Raw genomic sequence first — 27,253 nt, forward strand, 5'->3', positions numbered from 1 at the left:
TGGTGAGGTGCCAATCGAAGCGGTGGCTTGCGATTTGGACAAAGTAGTTCCGTTTCTCAGTGAGGCATGTTGTGTTGCGGTCGGCTGTCAGCCAACACAGTGAGAGGAAACTGTGGCTCCTCTAGTGGGTTGGAGTTTGCCGACTTCTGCTGAGTGTTAAGTTTTCACATCGATCTCCCATCCGAACTGTTTGCTGCACAAACCACAAACTGTACTGTGTGGTAAAGTGGAGTAAGGTTGAAAGATGAACACGGTGAGTGTTTCTGCAAAGCCCAGGCAGCCTGCTTTTACTGAAAGAACTCGGGGGCACGAGTACAGATGCGTTTTAAAATCTATTCATTTATATTTTGTTCTGATCCTGGACAATGCCAACATTTATTGCCCATCCATAATTGCCCTTGAAAAGGGCCGCCATCTTCAATATGTGGCACATTGGTGCAGTGGTAGAGTTGCTGCCTTACTGGGCCAGGGACCTGAGTTTGATCCTGTCTGCGGGTGCTGTCTGTACGGTGTTTGTACATTCTCCACGTGACCTGCGTGGGTTGTCTGCTGGTGCTCAGATCAGTGTGGACTCTTTGGACTTTAAGGTTTTAGTGATACAGCATGGAAACAGGCCCTTTGGCCCATCGAGTCCACACTGACCAGTAATCACCTTGTACACTAACACTATCCTACACACTAGGGACAATTAACAATTTTACCATAGCCAATTAACCTACAGTCCTGTATATCTTTGGAGTGTGGGAAGAGACATTTTTAAATAGCCTAGCACCCGGAGAAAACCCACGCGATCCCAGGAAGATCTTGCAAACTCCATGCAGTCAGGACCCATAGTCAGGATCGAACCCAGGTCTCTGGCAGCAACTCTACCACTGGTACACAAAAATGCTGGAGAAACTCAGCAGGTGCAGCAGCATCTATGGAGCGAAGGAAATAGGCGACGTTTCGGGCCGAAACCCTTCAGACTGATGGGGGGTAGGGGGGAGAAGGAAGGAAAAAGGGAGGAGGAGGAGCCCGAGGGCGGGGGGAAGGGAGGAGACAGCTTGAGGGTTAAGGAAGGGGAGGAGACGGCAAGGGCTAGCAAAACTGGGAGAATTCAACGTTCATGCCATCCGGACGCAAGTAACCCAGGCGGAATATGAGGTGCTGTTCCTCCAGTTTCCAGTGTTGCTCACTCTGGCAATGGAGGAGACCCAGGACAGAGAGGTCGGATTGGGAATGGGAGGGGGAGTTGAAGTGCTGAGCCACCGGGAGTTCAGGTAGGTTATTGCGGACTGAGCGGAGGTGTTCGGCGAAACGATCGCCCAACCTCCGCTTAGTCTCCCCGATTTAAATCAGCTGACATCTAGAGCAGCGGATGCAGTAGATGAGGTTGGAGGAGATACAGGTGAACCTTTGTCGCACCTGGAACGACTGCTTGGGTCCTTGAATGGAGTCGAGGGGGGAGGTGAAGGGACAGGTGCTGCATTTCTTGCGGTTGCAACGGAAAGTGCCCGGGGAGGGGGTGGTACGGGAGGGAAGAGAAGAATTGACAAGGGAGTTGCGGAGGGAGCGGTCTTTGCGGAAGGCAGACATGGGGGGAGATGGTAAGATGTGGCGAGTGGTGGGGTCACGTTGGAGGTGGCGGAAATGGCGGAGGATTATTTGTTGTATTTGCCGGCTGGTGGGGTGAAAGGTGAGGACTAGGGGGACTCTGCCCTTGTTGCGAGTGCGGGGATGGGGAGAGAGAGCAGTGTTGCGGGGTATGGATGAGACCCTGGTGCGAGCCTCATCTATGGTGGCGGAGGGGAATCCCCGTTCCCTGAAGAACGAGGACATTTCCGATGCCCTGGTGTGAAACTCTACCACTGTGCTGACTTGGTGGGCCAAAGGACCTATTTCCAATGCTGTTATCTCTAAACTAAGCACTAAAGAGAATAAGTTTATGATGAGAGGGGAACGATTTAATAGGAAGCTGAGGCTACCTTTTTCCACACAGAGTTTGGTGTGTATGTGGCATGAGCTGCCAGAGGAAGTAGAAACAAGGGACTGCAGATGCTGGTTCACAAAGAAAAGGCACTAATGCTGGAGCCGGTCCCACTGAGAAGCGCAGAGGGGTATGGAGTTGTGCGCGGTATCGGGCGGCACTCCGAAATTTTGTAGCGAACAAAATCTTGGCGCACCACCGGCCTGTCGCGTAACTGACGGCCAAATTGTGACAGGCCCAAGACCCTGGCGCGACGCAACGTCTCACCTCCAACAGTAGCAGAAGCAGGCAAACGATCGCGGAGCTCTGTCTGGGACTCACGGCTATTGCGGTCCGGATCCGCCCCCGCTTCTACTCCCAGAGCGGGGCCAAGAAAATTGAAGATAGACACAAAATGCAGGAGTAACTCAGCGGGACCGGCAGCATCTCTGGAGAGAAGCAATGGGTGGCGTTTCGGGTCAACACCCTTCTTTCAAATTGAAGAAGGGTCTCGACCCGAAACATCATCCATTCCTTCTCTCCAGAGATGCTGCCGGTCCCGCTGAGTTACTCCAGCATTTTGTGTCCATCTTCAAATGACGTCACGCGCTCCAGGCGGCTGAGCGGGCGCATGAAGTCGCGCGCGATTTTCGTGGTACCGTCGCACCTCAATGCGACTATGAGGTTGCGTAATTAGCGTGCCAAGGACACGTAAGTGGGACAGGGGCTTTAGTGACGTTTTGGTTTGGGACCCTTCCTCAGTCTGAAGAAGGGTCCTGCCTCGAAACGTCACCTGTGCGTGTTCTCCACAGGTGTTGCCTGACCCACTGTGTTAATCCAGCACTTTGTGTGACTTGGGTGATGAATTAGGAGTAAACCAACAAATCTTTGAGTCACTCTATTTCACTGTGCAATGGAGCTTCACATCTTTGCTTCTGCTTGCCGTTAGTTTCTGACCCCCTGATGTCGCCCGGGTCAAATTCTTTGAAGCACTCTGATAAAGGTGAAAGGTCACAGGTGGCAGTGGGTAGTGGGCCGGAGAGGTCTTGAAAATGAGTGATGGATTCCGTTGGCACTCAGTCAAAACTGGACGAACAGGTAGCTGCTGGTGTCGAGCACAATGCTAGTTCTCCCGTGTGTCTAACCTAATGATAACCCTTTCGCCATTCATGCAAGCTCTTGAATCTAACATTTAAACATTGCCCTGGCAATGCGTTGATTGATTCAAAGATAGAGCATCTAAATGGGACCTTTGGCCCAGCAAGTCCACGCTGATCATTGATCATAGACCCAAATGCTGGAGTAACTCAGCGGGTCTGCAGAATGACTGAATTGTTTCTGACACTAACCAGAGTCATGGGTGTCATTGAGTGATGCCTTCTCTAAATTTCTCAAATCCTCCTCCCTGCTTTAAGGTGTCTCTCGAAACTTCCCCTGGACTTGTGGTCTAATGCATCTGGCACACTGAGTTTCAGTTTGAGTCTAGTTTATAGGTCAGGTGCACCGAGGTACAGTGAAAAGCTTTTGTTGCGTGCTAATCGGTCTGCTTGGTGTGACTCCGTCTTCTTCAGTTTGAAAACATTCCTGTGAAGTGTTTAGTGCTATTTTTGTTGAAAAGTGTGACATAAATGGCATTTGCTGTTTGTGGCGTTGTTAGCCTGCATAACAACACTGTCAGCACTTAACATAATTTATTCACATCAAAGTGCTTTAGGCTTCCCCCAAAGCTTGGAGAGCAAGATATGAAACATTTTTTAATCTTTTGAAACACTCCAGCCCAGCACATAACCTGCTGTATTTATTTAAACACTAAACACTGCTGTCATGGGATACGGTCTTCAGCCGACAAGAGGAACTGCAGATGCTGGTTTACAAGAAAAGGCACAAAGTGCTGGAGTAACTCAGCGGGCCAAGCAACATCTCTGGAGAACACGAACAGGTGACTTTTAAGAATTAATAATTAATAAATAACTGGGAAGAATTTGTGGGGTTTTTTTTCTCCAGGGAGTGGTGAGAAAATACAACTCTAAATCCAAAGCAGTGGTTGAAGTGAATAGAAAGACCTTTAAGCGGGTGAGAGCTAGGTTGCAGATCCTGAAACTGAACATAGCTGTGAAGTGCTGGTTCATTTTTTTACGAGTAGAAACAAGGAACTGCAGATGCTGGTTGACACTTGGGACACACAGGTCTGTCGCATATAATCAGTCTGAAAAGGGTCCTGACCCTAAACGTCACCTATCCTAGTCCTCCAGAGATTTGGCCTGACGCGAGTTACTGGAGCACTTTGTGAGACTTACTGTTATAACGCTGTTGATTTCAGCACCATGCAGCTGAGAATTGATTCTTTTTTTGACGACAGTGAGCATTTTTGGTTTAACTCCCCCTCCCAGCTCCCTTAACCCGTTCCCCCCCCTCTCCCCAGCCAACATCTTTGCACCGGCTTCTTCTCCCACTCTTTTAGTCAAGTTCAAGATTTATGAACCAATTGGGACAGTGAAATTTGTGGTCACCTTACAGCCATACGAATAAAAAGAACACAGCACACGATAGGCTTTAACATAAACATCCCCACACAATAATAATAATAATACATTTTATTTGTATAGCGCTTTTCAAGGACTCAAAGTCGCTTTACATGGTGAGTCAAGAACAAAACAAAATAGAGCAGTAAGACAGAGATGCAAAGGGGAGGGGGACATGGGACTAAGGGTATGCAGAGGTGAAGAGATGGGTCTTGAGGTGGGACTGGAAGATGGTGAGGGATTCAGAAGTTCGGATCAATTGTGGGAGGGAGTTCCAGAGCCTGGGAGCTGCCCTGGAGAAGGCTCTGTCTCCAAAAGTGCAGAGGTTGGATTTCAGAATGGAGAGGAGACCGGCTGAAATGGATCTGAGGGACCGTGAGGGTTAGTAGGGGGAGAGGAGGTCAGTGAGATAAGGGGGGGCCAAGTGGTTGAGGGCTTTGTAGGTGAGGACCAGGATTTTGGGAAATGGGAAGCCAGTGAAGTTCTTTGAGGACTGGGGTGATGTGGTGCCAGGATTTGGTGTGGGTAATGAGTCGGGCGGCTGCATTCTGGACCAGTTGGAGTTGGTTGATGTTGCTGGAATTAATGCCAAAGAGAAGAGAGTTACAGTAGTCCAGTCGGGAGGAGATGAAGGCATGGATGATCACAGGCCGAGCTGGGCGGAGATTGACACTGGTGGCCCTCGGCAAAGGGATCCCAGAACTCCGCGATGTTGAAATCAGCGCCGCCCGCGGCTTAGCTCCGCAAACCACAGCTCCACGATGTTGAAGCAGCAGGCCCAACACTCCGGAGCTTCAAACGGCGATCCCCGGTAAGGCATCGCCCGCTCCGCGATGGTACTTCAGAGCTGCGCTGCTGCTGAAGTTCTGGCCGGTCTCAGGTCTGGGGCAGACGGTAGGCCGCGGGAGGGGAGGGGGGGGGAGCGAAGACGCGACTCGGAGAATAGTCGCATCCTCGCCAGGAAGTGACTGGGAAACAGTTTCCTCCTTACCCCACTCACCTCCCCCACATAAAAATAATTAAAAAAACTCCAAAACATACTTTTTAAACAGACTAAAATTTTTTTTTTAAATGGAATAACAGACGCCCCTAGTGGCCGTGGAAGGGTCTCGACTGTCCATTCCCCTCCGCAGATGCTGCCTGACCAGCCGAGTTCCTCAAGCAGCTCTCCCTCCTTTGCAGTGCCCCAGTGAGGCGTTACCGCACGGTTTACGCATTCACCGATGCCACGTCGGTGTGGCCGAGTCTGGTCCGACCCAGTCTTCGGAGCAGAATCCACGCCATCTATTGCGGGACGCCGCGGGCAAGCAGGCAGTGAGTATGGGTCCCTTTGAGGGCGAGGCTTGGGTATGTGAAGGCCAAGCTGCTGATGGGGATGTGGAGCACATGAAACAGTGGGCCAGAAGCTCATAGGGATTAGCTTTATTTGACAAAGCAAAAAAATCTGGATGCAATTAGCCCGAGGTGACGTGAGGTTTGCATTCCAAAGCAAATGGACTCGCTCTGTCACATTGAGAAAGATAAGCCGTGTGCAGCATACAGCTTGCATTGATGGTGAATTAGTGCCAGTATCAGAACAGACAGCACACACACGGAGGAGGGGACAAGACAGATCGCTCGCACAAAAGCTCCAGGTGACCCCTGTTCTTATCAGTGTAGAGACTGATATATATTTCAATGACCGTGTTTAATTCCGCACAGCTCCTGGCTTTTATTACAGTATCAGCTTGACGGTGAGCTGACAGAATCAATACGGGAGCAGGCTGGAAACAAAATGCCTTCAGACAGCCGATTTCACACCGCAGTGGTGGCTTGGAACCAGCGAGTGTTTTTGTTCTGTTTTCCCACTTGCCGCTATTTGGTGGTGGTTGATCTGGTGCTTATGGCCGAGCTGCCCCCAACCTTCCCCTGCCCACTCACCCTCCTCCTCTTAGACTACCAAAACCGCGAGGTGACATATTTCCTTGTCTACAGAGTCGGCCGAGGCTCTGCTTGGACTGCATCTGTCGGTCATCGATTGGTTTAGAGGTACTGCGTGGAAACAGGCCTTTCGGCCCCACCGAGTCCATGCTGACCATCGATCACCCGTTTGCACTAGTTCTCACTTTTGCATCCACTCGTACACACCCGAGGGGCAATTTTACAGGGGCCAATTAACCTAGATACTCGCACATCTTTCGGATGTGGGAGGAAAGCCATGCGGTCACGGAGAACGTGCAAACTCCACGCGGGCAGCACCCGAGGTCAGGATCAAATGTGAGTCTCTGGCGCAGTAGGGGATAGCGCGGTGGGTTAATGGTCAAAGTCCCAACTGCAGCTGGCGATCAGGGCCCATTGCAGCCGTTGCCTCCGTCAGGTGGTCCCGTGAACCGTCGCCCCTCTCCTCGCCCGGCCACCTTCCGTAGCCGACCCTGAGGGCACGGAATGTAAGACCCCCCCGCCCCCCGGTTCTTCTTACCGGCCCTTTAGTACAGCGTCTGCTGCTGTTGCCGACTCCCTCCACCCGCCTCTCCAGTTTCCAGTCTGCGCTGGAGTCGAGGCTCGGACGAGGATCCCGCTCCAGGCAGGGTTCCCGCTCCAGGCAGGGTTCCCGCTCCAGGCAGGGTTCCCGCTCCCGCGGCGGTCGAGCCAGGACTGCTGCCGGAGTTTGGCTGCAGCCCGTCGGGGGTTCTCGACATTGCTCCCTCCCATGTTCATTGTTGGCTGGGGTCAGAGGTGACTCTGATGCAGCCTTGAAAGCAACTTAGTTTATTATATTGTCACGTGTACCGAGGTACAGTGAAAAGCTTGTGTTACGTGCTAACCAGTCAGCAGAAAGACAACGCATGATTACGTTCAAGCCAGTTACAGTGCATAGACACATGATAAAGGAATAATGCTTAGTGCAAGGTAAAGCCAGTAAAGTACGATCAAAGATAGTCTGAGGGTCACCAATGAGGTAGATAGTAGTTCAGCACTTCTCTCTGGTTGTGGTAGGATGATTCAGTTGCCTGATAACAGCTGGGAAGAAAATGCCCCTGAATCTGGACGCTTCTATACTTTTTACCCGATGGGAGAGGGGAGAAGAGGGAGTGGCCGGGGTACGACTCTTCCTTGATTATGCTGAGGCAGCGTGAGGTATAAATGAGGTCAATGGAAGGGAGGATGATTTGTGTGATGGTCTGAGCTGCGTCCACAAGGACAAAGGACTGCTCCTGAACTACTATCTACCTCATTGGTGATCCTCGGACTATCTTTGAACCTTTGGAGATACTTGTTCTGGATAAGGCATTAATGCAAGGCCCCACTCTCTGTAGTTTCTGCACTCAACATCCTGCAGCACAACTTCAAAGTGTCGCAGAAAAGTTCTCTCCGGTGACAAACTTAATCAACATCTCTGTCAAAAAGCAGTTAGTTCCATCTTTACCAAATAGTTTTTAGCGGGGGATAGACACAAAGTGGTGCAGTAACTCGGCATGTCAGGCAGCATCTCAGGAGAAAAAGGATGGGTGATGTTTCAGATCGGGACCTAGTTCTTTGTTTCTACATGTTATTTGTGGGATCCGGCTGTGCATAAACCAGCAGCTTCATTTCCTATTGTGGCCACATCTAAAATGCACTAAATCAAGCACTCAGGGATGCTGAGTGACTATGAAAGGCACAGTGGATGCAGAAGTGATTATTTTAATAGTATGAAATATCCCTTGAATGAGCAGTAACTAAAATTGGATTGATGAGCTCAAATGAGTTTGGATGATTGCTGCAATGGTATTGATACCGGTTTATTTTTACAACCTGAAACAGCAACAAGCTTTGTTTGTGTGCTAATCACTCAAATCATACTAAACATTGGTATAATATGCGTGAGAAGGAACGGCGGTTGCTGGTTTAAACCGAAGATAGACACAAAAAGCTGGAGTAACTCAGCGGGACAGGCAGCATCTCTGGGGAGAAGGAATGGGTGATGTTTTGGGTCGAGACCCTTCTTCAGACTTGTTAGGGATAAGGGAAACGAGAGATATAGACGGTGATGTGGAGAGATAAAGAACAATGAATGAAAGATATGCAATTATTGGCTGTTTGTAGGGTAACAACTAGAAGCTAGTGTGACTAGGGTGGGGGAGGGATAGAGAGAGGGCATGCCGGGGCTATCTGAAGTGAGAGAAATCAATATTCATACCACTGGGCTGTAAGCTGTCCAACGAAATATGAGATGCTGTTCCTCCAATTTGCGTTTAGCCTCACTCTGACAACGGAGGAGACCTAGGACCGAAAGGTCTGTGTGCAGTTCCTCCAATGGAGACCCTCGGGCTATCTTTAATCGGACTTTGTGGACTTTATGTGGTACTGAACGTTATTCCCTTTATCCTGCATCTGTATACTGTGGACAGCTTTATTGTAATCTGGATAGCACGCAACAAAACATTTTTTCACTGTACCTAAGTACATGTGACAATAAACTAAACTGTCCAAATGTCTTTTAAAAGTCATAATTGTCACCAGCGAAAAAGGTCCCATCCTATCCAACCTCTCCCTATAACTCAAGCCCACAAACCCAGGTAACGTTCTGGTGAATCTCTTCTGCTCCCTTTCCAACTTAATGACATATTTCCTATATCTGGGGGAACAAAACCTCACATAATAATCTAAATGTGGTTTCCCCAATGACCATTGGTGTATGGAGCAAGCTGGCGGAGGAGGTGGTTGAGGCAGGTACTATCGTAATGTTTAATAAGCATTTTGACAGGTAGGTGGATAGGTTAGATTTAGAGGCATATGGGTCAAACACAGGCAGGGGGGACTGGTGTAGATGGGACATGTTGGTCAGCGTGGGCAAGTTGGGCCGCAGGGCGTGTTCCCACACTGCATGACTCTATGACATAAATCTGAATTGTGACGTGCTGGTTTTTTGCTTCTGTGAGGATCAGTTCACTTCAGAGTCCTCATTGAAACGGCTATGATTAAGTAAAAAAAACCTTGATGGTAACTTTCACCCAAATACTTGACCAAGCTTCGATGTTTGAATGTAGAAACAAGGAACAGCGGATGCTGGTTAATACGCAAAAGGACACAAAGTGCCAGAGTAACTCAGCGGGTCAGGCAGCGTCTCTGGAGAACGTAGAGAAGTGACGTTTCAGGTCGAGGCCCTTCTTCAGCATCATGCTTGTTTGATGCCAGAACCCTGGCTTCTTCTCCCTAATGCAGGAGTGCTTGGACCAGTTGCCTTTCCCCAGAAGCTATTAGACAGCTCATGTTGTCCAGGGTTTACACTTGGGGCCCAGTGGAGTCTGCGTGCTGATTGCAGTGATGAAGGATGGGCCCGCGCATGGAGCATATATATTTCTTTAAATCACTTTGGAACGTGGGCAAATGAGGCAAGTTGAGCCAGGCTTGTTAGCGTCACCTCGGAGCTGATTATTGCTTTGTGAAAAACAGCACCTCCTGAAGGTATGTGTGGGCCCAGGGACAGGGAGCGGAATTCATTCAGAGAAGCTAATTGCCCATAAACAGGAAGCAGGTCGTAGGTGGGAAAGTCGTTACCTGCCAAAGACTGCAGGCTCCGGCACAGGCTTGTAATCTTATCAGCAAAGCATGTTGTTGCAGAGCTGTTCTGCCGTCGCACCTTAAGGTTCACTGATCGAAATCTGGTAGACGTACGCGGTGTGTGGCTGTGCGAGTCAGTCCTGGGACGAGATTTCATGCCAACACTTGGGTTAAACACCATGCCCTGCATTTGAGCAGAATTCGGCCATTCGGCCCATCAAGTCTACTCTGCCATTCAATCGTGCTGTTCTATCTTTCCCTCTCAACCCCATTCTCCTGCCTTCTCCCCATAACCCCTGACACCCTTACTAATCAAGAACATAGAACATAGTAGTACAGCACAGGAACAGGCCCTTCTGCCCACAATGTCCATGCGGACATTGATGCTGTGAAACTAATTTCCTCAGCCTGCATGTGGTCTGTAACCTTCCATATCCATGTTCCCCTCTAAAAGCCCCATAAATGCCACTATTGTTTCTTCCTCCACCACTATCCCTAGCAGTACGTTACAGGAACCCACCACCCACATTTAGTGGGGGGAAAAAACCCACTTGCCCTGCGTATCTCCTTTAAACTTTCCCTTCTCTTAGATGTGGGAGCAAAATTAGGCCATTTGGCCCATCAAATCTGTTCTACCATTCAATCATGGCTGATCTATTTTTCCCTCTCAACCCCGTTCCTCCTGCCTTCTCCCCGTAACCTTTGACGCCCTGATTAAGCAAGAACCTATCAATCTCCGCTTTTAAATGACTTGGCCTCCACCAACATCTGTGGCAATGAATTCCAGAGATTCAACGTCCTCTGGCTAAAGAAATTCCTCCTCATTCTAAAGTTACGTCTTTTTTTTCTGAGACTGTGCCCTCTGGTCCTAGATTCTCCCATGACTGGAAACATCCTCCCCTCTATCTAGGACTTTCATTATTTAACAGATGTTCACCTTAAGTTTACATTATTCGGTCGTCTTTGCACCTTAAAGCTATGCCCTCTTCTTTGACATTTCCACCCGGAGTGGGGGGGGGGGGGGGGGGGGAAAGAGTTCTGACTGTCTATCCGTGGAATAGAAGGCTGACGTGTACAACACCAAGGTTGTATTCCCCTTTCCAATCGCTTTAACTCACGTCTGCACGGTCCAGTATCGAACAGCATCTGCCGCATGTGAGGAGATGGTGGACAGATATATTGATGGGACGAGTTTGCAGGGCTATGAGCCAAATGCAGGCAAGTGAGACCAGCTGAGTGTGCATACTTGGCCGGCGTGGACTAGGTGGGCCGAAGGGCCTGTTTTCGGGCTGCACGCTTCTATGATGTTTGGCAGAGAAGAGGTGGTTTCTTCATTTTGGTCTGCTTGCATTTAGGGAAGGGGTCGAATCAATGCAAAGCCATCTAAAGTTGCAAGCAGGCTACGGAGAAGTGAAGCCAGGGGAATTCATGAGGAGGTGTAGCATTCTGCAAGAGCATCAAATGTCTTTTCCTCAGTTGCTGGGCAGGTTGCCAGCATCGCACCTGCCTGGTTTTTGCGTGTTTAGAACGGGGTGTGTGTTGTGTTGGGAACTGTTTTTTGTGTTATACCAGCCCTTTTAGATTCCAGCACATGGTCTGCCTCTCCACTCCTGCCAAACCACAAGCTCCGGAGAAGAGCTGACACATCGGTAATGATAGCTTACACTCTCTGCGGTGTTCAAATGCAGGATTTGAGCAGCAGCTGTACCTATTCCCCCTACTTTTACAGTTCAACTCCCCAGCGGGTGTTTGCGAGGTGTTGGCACAGCGGTTAAATTGCTGCCTTACCACGCCAGAGTCGCAGGTTCGATCCTGCATATGGGTGCTGTCTGTGCGGAGTTTGCACGTCGCTTTAGTTTCCTCCAGTTTCCTCCCACATTCCAAAGCCGTGCAGGTTTGTAGGTTGTCTATGAAGAAGGGTCCTGTTCCTTCTCGCCAGAGATGCTGCCTGTCCCGCCGAGTTACTCCAGCATTTTGTGTCTATTTTCAGGTTTGCAGGTTAATTGCCTTCTGTAAATTGTCCCGAGTGTGTCTGTCGGATGCCAAAATGGGATAACGGAGAACTAGTGTACGGGTGATCATTGGTCGGTGTCGACTCGGTGGGCCAAAGGGCCACTTTCCACGCTGTATCTGTACCTCTGGGGATCATGTCAGAAGCCTCCTTGTGGCGATCCCTGGAAGCGATGACGCGATGCACTCTGTGCCGCGTTGGGTGACAATTCTGTCAACATGTTGGACGACAACAGAAGCCAACAGCGGGCTACATTTTCTGACACACGAGTGGACGAACGATCTGTTCCTCTCCAAAAAATGGTAGTTGGAGAAAGCACTTGTGATAATGGGCACAGTTCCACGGCCAGCCATAAACTCCGTTCTCTCTGGCAGCTTTCAGTAAAGAGCAGAGGATTTCTGCCAGCTCTCTTGGACAATATTTATATTCCAACAACCATTATCAGAAAACTTTAATGAAGACGACAAGACCTAGGATAAGAATCAGGCTATTCAGCCCATCGAGTCTGCTCTGTCATTTGATTACGGCTAATCTATTTTTCCCTCTCACCAACATTCTCCTGCCTTCTTCCCATAGCCTTTGACGCCCTTACTAATCAATCTCAGCTTGACAAATACTCAATACTTAGCCACCACTGTCATCCGTGACAATGAATTCCACAGATCCACCACCCTCCTCCTCATCTACATTCGAAAAGCACGTCCTATTATTCTGAGGCTGTGATGTAACAGATCTATTGATCTGATCACTGCCAAAGCACGGTGTGACTAAATTGTGTATCTCTTTATTCGTACATTGCAACAGTGACTACGCCTCCAAGGCGTCATTTTTGTCTGCAAAAGGCGCTTTCGAGAGGGAGCAGAGGCGGTTTACCAGAATGCTGCCTGGATTAGAGGGGGTTGACTCTAAGGAGAGGTTGTACAAACTTGGATTGTTGTTCTCTATAATGCCAGGGGCAGAGAGGGGAGACCTGATAGAAGTGTATAAAATTGCGAAAGGCAGAAGTGGGATATACGGTCAGAACCTTTCTCCCAGGATAGAAATATCTATGATTCGAAGGCATAGTTTGAAGGTAAGTGGGGCAAAGGTTAAAGGAAATGTACAGGACAGGTTTCTTTTTTGCACAGTGGTGGGTGCTGGAAATGCACTGCTGGAGGTGGTGGTGAAGGCATACATGTTAGTGGGGTTACAGGGGATTTTAGATAGGCACGTGGATACACAGGGAATGAGGGCTACGTATTGCGTGCAGGCAAAAGAGATTGGTTTTACCTGGCATCATGTTCAGTGCAGATATTGTGGACCATAGGGCACGTTCCTGTGTTGAAACGCATTCTCTTTAAGACATGAGAATGTAGACTAGTGAAGTTGTGTAAGGTATCATAACTCCAGCAAAGGGTAAACATGCTTATGCCATTCTGTCAAGTCCTCTTCTTGATATTTGCCAGATGATTAAGCCTGCATCAATAGGGCGGCACAGTGGTGCAGCAGGTAGAGCTGCTGCCTCTCAGAGTCAGAAACCCAGGTTTGATCCTGATCTCGGGCGCTGTCTGTGTGGAGTTTGCATGTTTTTTCCTCTGCGACCAAATGAGTTTCCACTGATTTCCTCCCACACCCCAAAAACGTGTGGGTCTGTAGGTTAGTCATCCTCTGTATATTGCCCCTCGTGTGCAGGGAGTGGAGGCGAAAGTGGGATAACATAGAACGAATGTGAACGGGTGATCGGTGGTCAGGGTGGACTTGGAGGGCCGAATGGCCTGTTTCCATCCTGTACCTTCCAATCAATCAACCAACAGTAGTCGGTGAACTGTAAATTGCAAGATACTGTAAGGAGAGGCCAAAGGTAATACATTCTCCTGCTATCTTTGAAAACTCTGAAGAATTTCTGAATCCATAAACATTACTATCTCATTCCTTTGCCCTCGGGCACTCGTAGAAGATTTACACCAGCTAGTAAAAACAAAGCCATGGCAGGATCCCATGCGGTTGCCACGGTGACGGGACACAGGTCACGATTTAAGGGGCAAGTCTGTTGAGCGTGACATTTGTCAGGTATGTAGTCCTCGGTGGGACTCAGTAATCAGCTCCGAGCTGCGAAGACAGGTCAGTGAGAAATGGTTCTGATCGTGGCAGCCTAGTTTCATCCCAGCCAAGCCTAAAAGCTGCATTGAGCTAACTCTGGCAGCCTCTCCATCAGATGAAATTTAGTATCGCAATTCTTTTTCCCGACTAAGTTGGTGGTCTTTGACCTCCCCTGTCCCTCGGGGGAAGGGGGGGGGGGGGTGAGGCCGGCCAGATAAGACATTTTGACAGTGTTTCCATGCCTCAAAGCACGTAATCTCTGGGACTGCTGAACTGCAGGCAAGTGCAATTAGAGGCTGCACCCACAAACTTCATCTTGACAAGCTTCATTTCCTGTCAGAAAGCCCAACGTCTTGAGTCACGAGTGGCTGTGGGAGCCGGCTGTTGATATGTCGGCCACAGATGGGAGATTTGTGGCCTGACTAAAAATCCCGTTGGTGAAGCCTTTCCCGTCTCAATCCACTAAACCAAAAAATTCTTATAGTAAATCGGCTGCTGAACCGTAAGTGAAATTAAAAATGGCTGCCAAAGCCTGGCCTGTTAATGATAGACACAAAGTGCTGGGGTAACTCAACGGGGCAGGCAGCACCTCTGGATAGAATAAATGGATCATGTTTCGGGCCACGACCCTTCTTCACACTTCTTCATACTTTTTCGGACCATGTCATAGAAGAAGGGTCTCGATCCAAAACGTAGATAGTTTTGAGGCAGAGATAGATATATTCTTGATTAGTATCAGCCATGATTGAAAAGCAGAGTAGACTTGATGGGCCGAATGGCTTAATTCTGCTCCTATCACTTATGAATCCAGCATTGTGTGTCTAAGGTAAGCTCAAATTATTCATGTAATTGATAGCAAATAAATACAGTCTAGCTTATTCCAAACTGGATAAAAAGAAATTACGTTTGTGTTCTCCAAGGGGTGAGTAATTATAATGATGACAGCTTGCTGCAAAATCCAGCTAACATGTGATATGTGCACCCATTGCTTCTGCAAACGTTGCCTCTATTAAATGGAGTGCACTTGTGAGATAGTTAGTTCAGTGCAAACCACTCGTTTTAATGTATTAAATGGTAACAGATGAAAGATGATGGTTGCCAATTAAATGAGTTGTTGAAATTAGTGCATTAACTTTTATTTTTGGCTTGGGGACAGGATTTCTGTTCCATTGAGGGTAGAGGAAGGGAGTGCAGCTTGTTTATATTTCACAGCTAGGGGGAGGGGGGAGGTTCGAGGAGAGCCCTGGACTGTGGAGAAGATCTGTTGGCAGCTTGAAGCTCAAAGTGTGGGCTGAGCACGATATGGGATCAGGTTCAGGAAGCTGTCTCGCGGTTTGGGTTTAGCATCTGCAGTGCTACTAGAAGAGATGTGAAGGCTTGGTTGACCTCAAAAGTAAATGTCACACTTTATAGTCGAAATTAGGTCAGCGATCAGCGTGGTTCTCACTTGGCAAGCATTAGACTTCAGAGACCACAGCAGAGAAACAGGCTCTTCGCCAACCAACCAACTGAGTCCGCGGCAACCAACCGCGCCAATCAACGATCACCCCATGCACCATCAATATCCTAGACTCTAGCGACAATTCAATGGGACAGGCAGCATCTCTGGATAGAAGGAATGGGTGACTTTTCGGATCAAGACCCTTCCTCAGTCTGAAGAAGGGTCTCGACCCGAAACATCACCCATTCCTTCTGTCCAGAGATGCTGCCGGTCCGGCTGAGTTGCTCCAGCATTTTGTGTCTGTCTTCGGTGTAAACCAGCATCTGCAGTTCCTTCCTCCACACCAGGGACAATTTACAATCTTGCCGAAGCCAATTAATCTGCAAACCTGCACGTCTTTGGAGTGTGGGAGGAAACCGGAGCACCCGGAGAAAATCCATGCAGTCACAGTGACAGCATGCAAACTCAGTACAGATAGCACCCAAAATCAGTATCGAACCCGGGTCTCTGGCGCTGCAAGGCAGCAACTCTGCCACTGTGCCGTCCCAAACCGTTGAACGTTCCTGATCCCGCACATCCTGGATGATTATCCTTGGCAAGATCTGTTTTAAGACATGGAGAGCAGTCATTTAGCCTAACTGGGCCAATCTATGCATAAACCTGCTGTAATATGGCAGAATATTCTCATTCACCCACCTTTCCCTTAGGTTCTTCAGAAGGTTTCAATCTAAAGCTCAGTTGAACTTCTCGGCAAATGTAAAGATGGCTACAGGAAAGGGCAGCACAGTGGGGCAACGGTGGAGCTGCTGCCTCATAGCTCCAGAGACCCGGGTCTGATCCTGACTGTGGGTGCTGTCTGTGCGGAGTTTGCATGTTCTCCCTGTGACCGTATTAGTTTTCTCTGGGTGCTCCTGTTTCCTCCCACATTCTGAACACGTGCACATTTGTAGGTTAATTATTCGAGGGACAATTAATTTGAGTTGGGGTGATCACTGGTCGGTGGACCGAAGGGCCTGGAAAAAAATATATAAAAGGATAGATTAATAAATAGTTAACTAGATAGATTTAAAAAAATTATAATCAGGGTTTTTTCCGTCCTCTCTGACTCGAAGTTTCAGCTGGATGGGAAAATATGTTTGTTCAGGCAATCTCTTGATACATTTATTCATCAAAACTGAAAGTGTGTACGTGTTGTCATTGGCTGAGCAAGGATTTAGTCAATGATGTTTTCCTTTGTCAAATAGTCTGCTGGTAATGATGCCAAAAGGGGTGTACACATGCACGCATGCACGCACACGGATGTATACACACAGACACTCTTCTTTTGGTTTGTAGTTATAACAAACCTAGTCCTTGTTTATCAAACATGGATTACTGCATTTGGGCAGTACAGTGGCGCAGTGGTAGAGTTGCTTCCTTACAGTGCCGGAGAACCGGTTTCGATCCTGACCGGCGGTGTTGTCCATACAGAGTTCGTACGTTCTCCCCGTGACACGGGTTATGGGGAGAAAGCAGGAAAATGGGATTGGGAGACAGAGATCAGCCATGATTGAATGGTAGAGTAGAATCGATGGGCCGAATGGCCTAAATTGTGAACTTGTGACCTGCATGATATTTGCTCCGGCATCTCCGGTTTCCGCCCGCACTCTAGGACGTATTGTCGGCGAATTAGCTTGGAATAATTGTCCCCAGTGTGAGTGGGTCCAGCGTCAGTGTGCGGGGATCGCTGGTCGGTGCAGACTCGGTGGGCCGAAGGGCCTGTTTCTGTGCTGTATCTGAATTAAAAGCTAAACTAAATTAAATTTGCATCTTCTGTTAGCCCACTACGACCAGCTGAGTCAGCCAAGTAACGCCCTGGTCAGAAAAATCCTGTGACTCAGCACTTCCCTTCAACAGCCAGCTTTACTTTAGATTGGTGGTGAAATCAAAGGGAACTGAGAGAGAAGAGGACAGTTTTTTTTTCCTTTTAGCACTAACTTGTGACTGACAGGAAAGGAATGCGGGAAGCGAAAGAAGACAGTGATCGCAAATCAACAAAATCTGATTGTCGAAGGGAGAGAAAAAAGTCAATTTAACTTTATATTTGGACACGCATGGATTTAAAATGTCATTAAAATTTAATATAGCCTGAATAGATGGCTTTGCACTCATTTGTGGTTCTTTTGTCAGGAGCATTCAGATAGTGGGATAGAATAGCCAATAAGAAGGGGTGGCACAATGGAATAGCTGGTAGAGTTGCTGCTTCATTGCGCCAGGGACCCAGGTTCGATCCTGACCTCGGGTGCTGTGTGTGTGAAGTTCACACGTTCTCCCTGTGGCTGCTTGGATTTCCTCTGGGTACTCCGGTTTCCTCCCAAATCCTTAAGACACGCGCTTTTGTAGGTTAATTGTCCACCGTAAATTACCCCTAGTTTGTAGCGAGTGGATGTGAAAGTGGGATAACAGAACTAGTGTGAAAAGTTGACCGATGGTCGGTGTGGACTGGGTGGGCCAGAGGGCCTGTTTCCGTGCTGTATCTTTCAATCCATTCTATCAAAAGAAGAAATCAAAGCCGTCAGTGTTCAATAAAACATTAGCATCCAACAGCAGAAACATGGATTAAGTTCATGTGATAAGATGAGAATTAGGTCATTCGGCCCTTCAAATCTACTCCGCCATTCAATCGTGGCTGGTCTATTTCTCCCTCCTAACCCCATTCTCCTGCCTTCTCCCCATAACCCTGACACCCGTACTAATCAAGAATATACCAATCTCTGCCTTAAAATGATCCATTGACGGCCTACATGGCCTTCTGTGGCGATGAATTCCACAGATTCACCAACCCCCTGACTAAAGAAATTCCTCCTCATCTTCCTAAAGGAATGTCCTTTCATTCTGAGACTATGATTGGAAAGTGGAATAACATAGAACCGGTGTGACAGGTGATTGAGCATTGGCGTTGACTCAGTGGGCTGAAGGACCTGTTTCCAAGCTGTATCTCCATACTAAACTAAACCTATTTGTGGCATTAGGCACCACCTTCGTGCTTTGCAACAGATTCCAAACGTGAGGAATCTCTTCCCATCACCCACTCACTGGTACCTTCATTAGCAAGCTGTTTCTACTTCAATTGAAGAAAATATTGACCATAAAAATTCCCCTGTGTTTAAGATAAAAAGGTTTTTTTGCAAGAATGTGAAGTACTTCCTACGCTTCACAGATTAACAGACGTGATGGATATCTCTTGAGTGTTGCCCTTGGGGGTTCCAATTCCCCATGTTCCATTTACTTTGCAGGCTTTCCTCGGAATTAGGGTTGCAACCAAGGCAACATAGCGGAGCTTTCATTAACACGGTTGGTGGCCTGAAATCCACTCACTCAGCCTCCTCCCCACAAATCTCCTGGATTTTTAATCATGGACCCATAGTGTCAGAGTGCCATACAGACTGGAAACAGGCACTTTGGCCCAACTTGCCCTTGCCGACCGAGATGCCCCATAAGGTGGGAGAGGGAGGTGTCGTAGGTTGAGTCACGTGATGCAGGGGAAGGATTCCCCAGCTATAAACACTAAACAGATATCCTGACCAAGCCATCTTGGAGGACTACATGACTCTGGAAATGGAGTAACAAGAGGTACCTCAAGGGACTGGAGTTCCTATTCTTGTCTGGGATAGTGATCAGAGTTGGAGTCACCAGGTAGGGGATAATTCAACCTTCCTTCTGGGGCTCTTTGGAATTGTTGATGAGGAAATTTGGACAATGGATCCACCTCCTGACAGCTTTGAGCTACTGTGGGAACCACCACTGTTCCCTCTGCTCACAACTTGGGGTTGGTTGTTTTGATATTGGGTCCCTTGGTATTGACGTAGAAATGTCAGACGAAAATCTCCGTGATCATGTCTCTGGATTGAGAGTTCAATCCATGTTGTCTTGACTCTGAGGTGACTCGCATGCACCCATGCACACACATATGTGCGCAAACAAAACAATAGACACAAAATGCTGGAGTAACTCAACAGGGCAGGCAACATCTCTGGAGAGAAGGAATGGGTGACGTTTTGTGTCGAGACCCATCTTCAGACACGACCCAAAACGTCACCCATTCCTTTTCTCCAGAGACGCTGCCTGCCCCTCTGAGTTACTCCAGCGTTTTGTTCCTATCTTCAGTGTAAACCAGCATCTGCAGTTCTTTCTTGCACAAACAAAACATCTGCCTGCAGGCCATTTCCACACCATGCATTCAGCAACATAATCCAGGGCCTTTTTCACCCTGGTCATCCCTCTTCTTCCCGCTCCTGTGGGGAAGAAAGCATTCTTCCTGTGGGGAAGAAAGCGGTCTTGTTGGCTTCCGGACAACCGCGTGGAAGTCGGGGCCCGGCCAGGGCCTCGCGGGTCGGAGTCCGGGACAGCAGAGCGACCAACAGAGCTTGCTGCTGCGGTCCGGGTCGGCACCACGGAGGCGTGAGGTGGGGCGTCATCAGCGGTAAGGCCTCCGGCATAGGGTGAAGCCTACGGGTTCTGTGTACGGATTTTGTACGTTTTCTCCGGGTGCTCCAGTTTCCTCCCACACTCCAAAGACACACAGGTTTGTAGGTTAATTGACTTTTGTACATTGTAAATTGTACCTAGTGGGTAGGATAGTGCTCGTGTACGGGGTGATCACTGGCCAGCGCAGACTCAGTGGGCCGAAGAGCCTGTTTCTCTGATGTCTTAAAAGTCTAAAACAAACAAAAGCTTTTCACTGAATCTCGGAACACATAATAATAAACCAATACAACTATTCAATACCAACACGGATACAAACAAAATAAAACTCACTGGAAAACAGAGCTTCTCTCTCCCTCTACCCCCTCCCTCTCCCTCTACCCCCCCCCCCCCCCTCTCTCTCTGCACCCCCTCCCTCTCTGCCCCCGCCCCCCCTCCCACTCTAGGAATTGAAGAGGGAGGGTGAAGAGGAGGTGGAGGGAATGCTGGGGGATGGGGAAATGAGCCGCCCCTGTGCAGTTGGGGGCTATGCGTGAGTGGTGAACTATTGCGTTGGGGGAACGGGTGAGTGGTGGAATCTTGCGTGGGTGGGAGCAGACGGGTCTGCACTTGGTCCAGTGAAAGACAAAACAAGTGTAGCAGGAGCAACGTTCAGGAGGCAGATCCACTTTGTTCATGGGTGCAGGATTCACTTTAGAATTGCGTTTGAAGAGCAAAGATGTTTTGTTGCTACAGGTTGAAGAAGACATTTAGCAGGAAGAGGGAATGAAGGAGGAGTGTGTTGCAATAACTCTGCCTGACTCACTGCAGGGAAAGGCAATGTGTGCATTTCTCATCACCCCCGAGGCAAAGAACAAACATTTTAATTACACCAGTCAGATAGCAGAAATCACTTGCCACAGTTTTTTATCTTTGATTAATATGCATTGAAACATCTGAAATAGTCGTACAAGTACTGTAACAAGTACAGTCTGCTGCTGTGAAGTTAAAACTCAAACTTGAATCCAAAATCCATCCTCTCTTCACAGTTGGTGATTACTGAAGGAATTCCGTGTACCCACCACTTTTGTCGTTAGTAAAACGTGGATGTCACCATCCCTAATTGTGGCTGTGCAAACTCAGCTAAGACCAGGGAGAGGATGTGTGTAGGAAGGAACTGCAGATGCTGGTTTAAACTAAGGATAGATGCAAAAAGCTGGAGGAACTCAACGGGTCAGACAGCATCTCTGGAGAAAAGAAAGAGGTGACATTTTTCGGGTTGAGACCCTTATTCAGAGTACGAAGAAGAGTCTTGACCGGAAACGTCACATGTTCCTTTTCTCCAGAGATGCTATCTAACCCGTTGAGTTACTCCAGCTTTTTGTGTCTAACCAGGGAGGGGATGACGGTTTTCCAGAAGAGCGACGATCTGCCAGCAGAGTTTTGGGATCAATCCGATGGATTGATTGATTGAACAGGAAACAGGCCCATTGTCCCACCGAGTCCACGCCGACCATCGATCACCCGTTCACACTAGATCTATGTTATCCCACTTCGGCATCCCCTCCCTGCCCACCAGGCAAATTTACAGAGGCCAATTAACCTACAAACCCGCACATCATTGGGATGTGGGAAGAAGCTGGAGCACCCGAGGAAATCACTCGGTCACAGAAAGTACGTGCAAACTCCACACTGACAGCATCTGAGTTCAGTATCGAACCCAGGACTCTGGCATTGTGAGGCAGTAGCTCTATCAGCTGCACCACTGTGTCGCCCAATACATGACCATCCTCATCCAATTCCAGCTCATCAGTTCAGATATAGTTAATTAGGTGAATTTAACGAACATATAAGGATTCAAACCTGCATGTGCAAGACAAGTAGACACAAAATGGTGGAGTAACTCAGCGGGACAGGCAACATCTCTGGACAGATGGAATGGGAGACGTTTCAGGTCGTAGATTCGGACGGAAGGCAGAATCACAGAGAGGGAGCATTGAGAGAGAGGATGTTGCTGAACTCTTGTTGGAGGAGAACTTCTTCAAAGTAGACATACCTTGAGGAGATTTCGCAGTGGAGCGGACAAAATGCTGAGGAAAGAACTGCAGATGCTGGTTTAAATCGACGATAGACACAAAAAGCTGGAGTAACTCAGCGGGACAGGCAGCATCTCTGGAGAGAAGGAATGACTGACGTTTCCGGTCGATACCCTTCTTCAGATTGTGCAAGACTGGTGTGATATTGTGGTTCAGAAAGGGGCAGAGAGTATTGATTAATTTCTCAGTTAAGGTGCCAGGATGACACAAGAATGAATCAAGAAGCAAGAGTAGATACAAGGTGCTGGAGCTGCTCAGCAGATTAGGCAGCATCTCATGGATTGGTGACAAGAGCATTTAATTGCCATTTAACGGCACAGGAAGAATGAAATAGTTTCTTGCTGCAGCCTAACAAGCCCATTAGACCAATAATGCACAGATATAATAGATATAATGAGATATAATAATCAATATGAAAATCAATTAATAATCATAATACTAACCATAAAAGTTATGATCAACTGTTCAATTAACAGCCCATTGAAGATTACTGTTGCTGACGTTGTGGTTAGTGTTGTGCAGTTATTAAGTGCCTGATGGTTGCTGGGAAAAAGCTGTTCTTGAACCTGGTGGTCATGTTTCCAGGCTCCTGTACCTTCTTCCTGATGGAGGTAATGAGATGAAAGCGGGGGCCAGTGTGGTGTGAGTCTTTGATATTGGCTGCCTTTTTGAGGCAGTGCCTCCGATAGATCCCTTCAATGGCGGGGAGGTGAGTACCCTGTGATGGACCAGGCAATGTCTACCATTCTCATGGTTTCCTTCATCCGTGGGTGTTCATTGCCTTGTAGCAACCAGTATACTCTCTACTGTACACCTGTAGAGGCCCGATAGAGTATTTGTTGACATACCGTATCTTTCTTTGGACTGGGCCCAGGATAGATCCACAGAGATATGCACAGCCAGGAACTTGATATTATTGACTCTCTCTGCTGCCTTCCTGTCGATGAAGACAGGTTCGCAGATCCTTGCTTTCCCCTCTTGATGTTTAGTTTAGAGATACAGCACGGAAACAGGGCAGCGCACCGAGTCCGCGCCGACCAGCGATCCCCACACATTAACACTATCCTATACACACCAGGGACAATTTACAATTTTACCGAGCCAATTAACCTACAAACCTCTCCATCTTTCGAGTGTGGGAGGAAACCAGAGCTCCCAGGGAAAATCCACGCAGGTCACGGGGAGAGCGGACAAACTCCGTAGAGTCAGGATCAAACCCGGGTTTCTGGCACTATAAAGCCGCTGCGATACTGCTACCACCGTCTGCAGGAGATCTGGCAAAGTTTTGATATTGCGCCTACTCTCGAATTGTGCCCTCATGGACGATGATTCCTGGGGAAATGCGATACATTTCTGTGTGAAATCAGGAGCGTTAATAAAAGCCATTGTCGTGCTTACACTGAACTGAGATGGTGATCAATGGCCCACAACGCCTCAATGGAATGGCTGTTCCTTCTGCCCGACTGTACTCAATTAGCACACCGTCCCCTCGCTGGTAAAACATTAGCAGGTAAACAGCACAGATACAGGGTGGGGGTTTGGTATCCACTTCCTGCCCGCCACATCTTGAATTCCTTTCAATAGTATTTCTACGCCAAGAATCACTGCTCTCGGGAGTTCTCATTGAAACCTACTGAATAGTGAAAGGCCTGGAGAGGGTGGATGTGGAGAGGATGTTACCAGTAGTGGGAGAGTCCAGGACCAGAGACACAGCCTCAGAGTAAAAGGATATACCTTTAGAATAGAGATGAGGAGGAATTTCTTTAGCCGGAGAGTGGTGAATCTGTGGAATTCATTGCCACTGATGGCTATGGAGGCCAAGGCTTTGGGTATTTTTAAAGCGGAGATTGATAGGTTCTTGATTAATAAAGGTGTCATGGGGATATGGCAGCAGAATAGGGTTGAGAGGGAAAACATAGATCTGTCATGATAGACTGGCGGAGCAATCTCGATTGGGCGAATGGCTTAATTCTGCTCCTGGTCTTATGGGTTGAACTGAAGGCACGAGTGACATCTGTGAATGGGGAATGGTGCGAGGGGCTTTCTTTTTAATCTGAGCAAACCTTTGACTTGGAATTGCTGTAACACATAGGCTTGAAGCAGCGGTGTACAGAGGCAGGGGTCGAAACGTGCCATCTTCTCCTTCCCAGAGGCAATGAATGAATGGTACTTGCATTGATGGCCATTGTGAGCATGCGTTATTTTGTGTATGTCAAGATCATCCCCTCTCCACCAGCTAGAAACAGATATAACATGGGAATTAGTAAAGGGCCTGCCCCACTTGGCCATTTTTTTTTGGCGACTGCCGGCGTCATTGACTGACGTATCAGGGTCGCCGAAAGATTTTGAACATTTCAAAATCCAGCGGCGACAAAAAAAATGTTGCGACACTCGAGGAAACACCGCGCGTCAAAACGTCGTCACGCCGCGACTTCTTCGGTGACCCGATACGCCAGTCAATGATGCCGGTAGTCGCCGAAAAAATTCGCCAAGTGGGACAGGCCTTTAAGTAACATGATAGAGCCACTGAGGCAGTATTGTATGGGTGTGAGGAGGGGAGAAGGTTAAACAATTGAGCACCGAGCAAAGTGTTGGAGGAACTGAGAAGGTCAGGCAGCATCTATGGAGGGAAAGGGCAGACAATGTTTCGGATCGAGAACCTGCTTCAGAGTTGGTCTGGCTACTATGGTGACCACTCAATTACACTGGAGATTCAGTCATGGAAATTAAATAATTCAATTCAATGAATTTGTAATTTTATTGTCACATGTACCTAGGAACAGTGAAATGCATCCTACCTGGTAGAATCATACACCAGACCTCACCTCGGCAGTATACAGGCCCCGACAAAGTTACAGAAGTTCACAGAGCAGCCCTACCCTCTGCCTGCCACCGCACCTGGCAGCAGCCCCCTCCCCCCCACCCCACCCCAGCGGGTCCCCCTTCGTTCTCGGCGGCCCCCCTTGCCGGGCCCATTGAAGTACATGAAGTACGTACATATACATGAAGTGCAATGAAGTACATATATGGATTCCATCCAAAACCACTCTGTACAGCTCATCAAAAGGGCCATTGTTTGCAGTTTTTGATGTGCATTGTTGATTGAGGAATGTTGCTGCAAACAATTGCAGTTCTTCAAAGTTGGCTGCATTTGCTTTTGACATGGTTAGTAGGACCATTGGTGTATTCATCTTTATCCATCTCATTACACTTGACCAAATACCTTGTCCAATTCACCTCGGGCTGGACACGTGCCATTGGTTTTTGGCAGGCTGACATTCCTCTCAATCTCAATTTACACAGTTGTTAGAGGCTCTTCTTCTCCAAACAACCCTTGAGCTTAGAAATTGGATTGCATCTGTCTTTGAGTGTTGCATGATTCCAAATCAGTTTTACCTGGAATGGATGATAGAATAGTTTTGATGTGAAATAACACTAGAAATTTGGACCTGGCATATCTAATTCAGATCCCTTATTGGTGTTGATTTATTATTGTCACATGGACCGAGATACAGCGATCCAATTAGATTAGATCATACAATGGCTTGAACAGATTGAAAACATGCAAATACACCAGGTTGTGCAAAGAGAAAAAAATACCAGGATGCAGAGTATAGTTTTACAGCATTGTAGTGTTGCAGTTACAGAGGAAGAAGTCCAACGTTCGCAATGAGGTAGGTTGGAAGATCGGGATTACACCCTATCTTATGGGGAGGATCATTTATTTGTCTGATGACAGATGGGAAGAAGCTATTTCTGAGCGTAGTGATACATTGCGTTCAAGATTTAGTATCTTCTGCCCAATTGGGGGGAAGAGGGAATGTCTGGGGATGAAAACGATTATATTGGCTGTTTCCCCGATGCAGCATGTAGATGGAGTCATTGGATCGGGGAGGGATGGGAGGGCGAGTCTGGACTGTGTGATTAACTGGGCTGCATCCACACCTCTCTGCAATTCTTTGTGGTCTTGGGGCAGAACTATTCCCAAAACCAAGCGGTGATGTATCCCAATAGGATGCGTTCTATGGTGCATCTTGTTCCATTTTGTCGGGGTCAGACTTACACAAGTCAAATGTTGTTACTGGTCTGCCATAAATTGGACACGTCTCTGCTCCTGTGGAAGAGAGACCAGTTTCCGTGTGCATGTATGCATGGGATCTCTCTGCTTATGCATGGTGGGCAATCTGCCACAGTGCACCATCCCACGGTGCGCAGAGTTGCTCACTCCTCATGCACAATCCCTTTTCTCCTGTCGGACTCCAAACTGCTTAAAACACTGAGAGCGGCAATGTCAGGGAGAGCATGAAGGGAGGTCCTAGTAAGGAAGGCAAATTTGGAGAGGACTCAAATAAAAACACGAATGTAATACCGAGGCTTTATAAGATACTGGTCAGACCGTATTTGGAGCATCGTGAGCAGTTTTGGGCCTCATATCTGAGGAGGGATGAGCTGGCATTGAAGAGGATCCAGAGGAGGATTATGAGAATGATACTGGGGATGATTGGGTTAATGTGTGAGGAGCGTTTGACGGCATTGGGCCTCTACTCGCTGGAATTTAGGATGGGGGGGGGGGCCTTCATTGAAACTTACCAAATAATAGAAGGCCTCTTTAGAGTGGAGTTGGAGAGGATGTTTCCACTAGTGGACGTGTCCAGGACCAGAGGGCACAGCCTCAGAATAAAAGGACATACTTTTAGAAAAGAGATGAGGTGAAATTTCTTCAGCCAGAGGGTGGCGAATCTGTGGAATTCATTGCCACAGACCAAGGAGGCTTGGAGGCCAAGTCTTTGGCCTTTTTAAAAGTGGGGATTGACAGGATCTTGATTAGTAAGGGTGTCAAAAGTTACGGGGAGAAGGCAGGAGAATGGGATTGAGCGGGATAGAAAGATCAGCTATGATTGAATGGCAGAGTAGACTTGATGGGTCGAATGGTCTAATTCTGCTCCTATAACTTATGAAACTAGCCCATTTTACTCATGTTTGGCCCATATCCCTCTCAACCTTTCTTATCCATGTACCTGTCCAAATATCTATTAAATGTTAAATTCATTTCCTCAGGCAGCCCATTCCATATGTCTACCTCTCTCTATATGAAAACGTTGTCCCTCAGGTTCCTGTTCAATCTCTACACTCACTTTAAACCTATACCCTCTAGTTCTAGTTTCTTCTACACTGTTTAAAAGACTCTGTGCA

General features: G+C 48.0%; 1 protein-coding gene across 8 annotated transcripts in view; it reads left to right on the plus strand.

Moving 5' to 3' along the window:
- LOC116989284 (transducin-like enhancer protein 4) overlaps positions 1-27,253 on the plus strand; it is a 222,479-nt gene that overhangs the window by 123,166 nt on the left and 72,060 nt on the right. The window contains exon 1 of one of the 8 annotated variants that reach the window (XM_033046506.1): positions 5,901-6,101. The exons of the other annotated variants lie outside the window; for them this stretch is intronic. Coding sequence (XP_032902397.1) covers positions 5,916-6,101 — 186 coding nt within the window. The 5' untranslated portion in view covers positions 5,901-5,915. Of the gene's footprint in view, positions 1-5,900; positions 6,102-27,253 lie in introns of those variants that run through there. 8 annotated transcript variants of the gene reach the window in all.

This window comes from Amblyraja radiata, chromosome 29 (assembly GCF_010909765.2).
Source record: "Amblyraja radiata isolate CabotCenter1 chromosome 29, sAmbRad1.1.pri, whole genome shotgun sequence".
Classification (NCBI taxonomy): Eukaryota; Metazoa; Chordata; class Chondrichthyes; order Rajiformes; family Rajidae; genus Amblyraja; species Amblyraja radiata.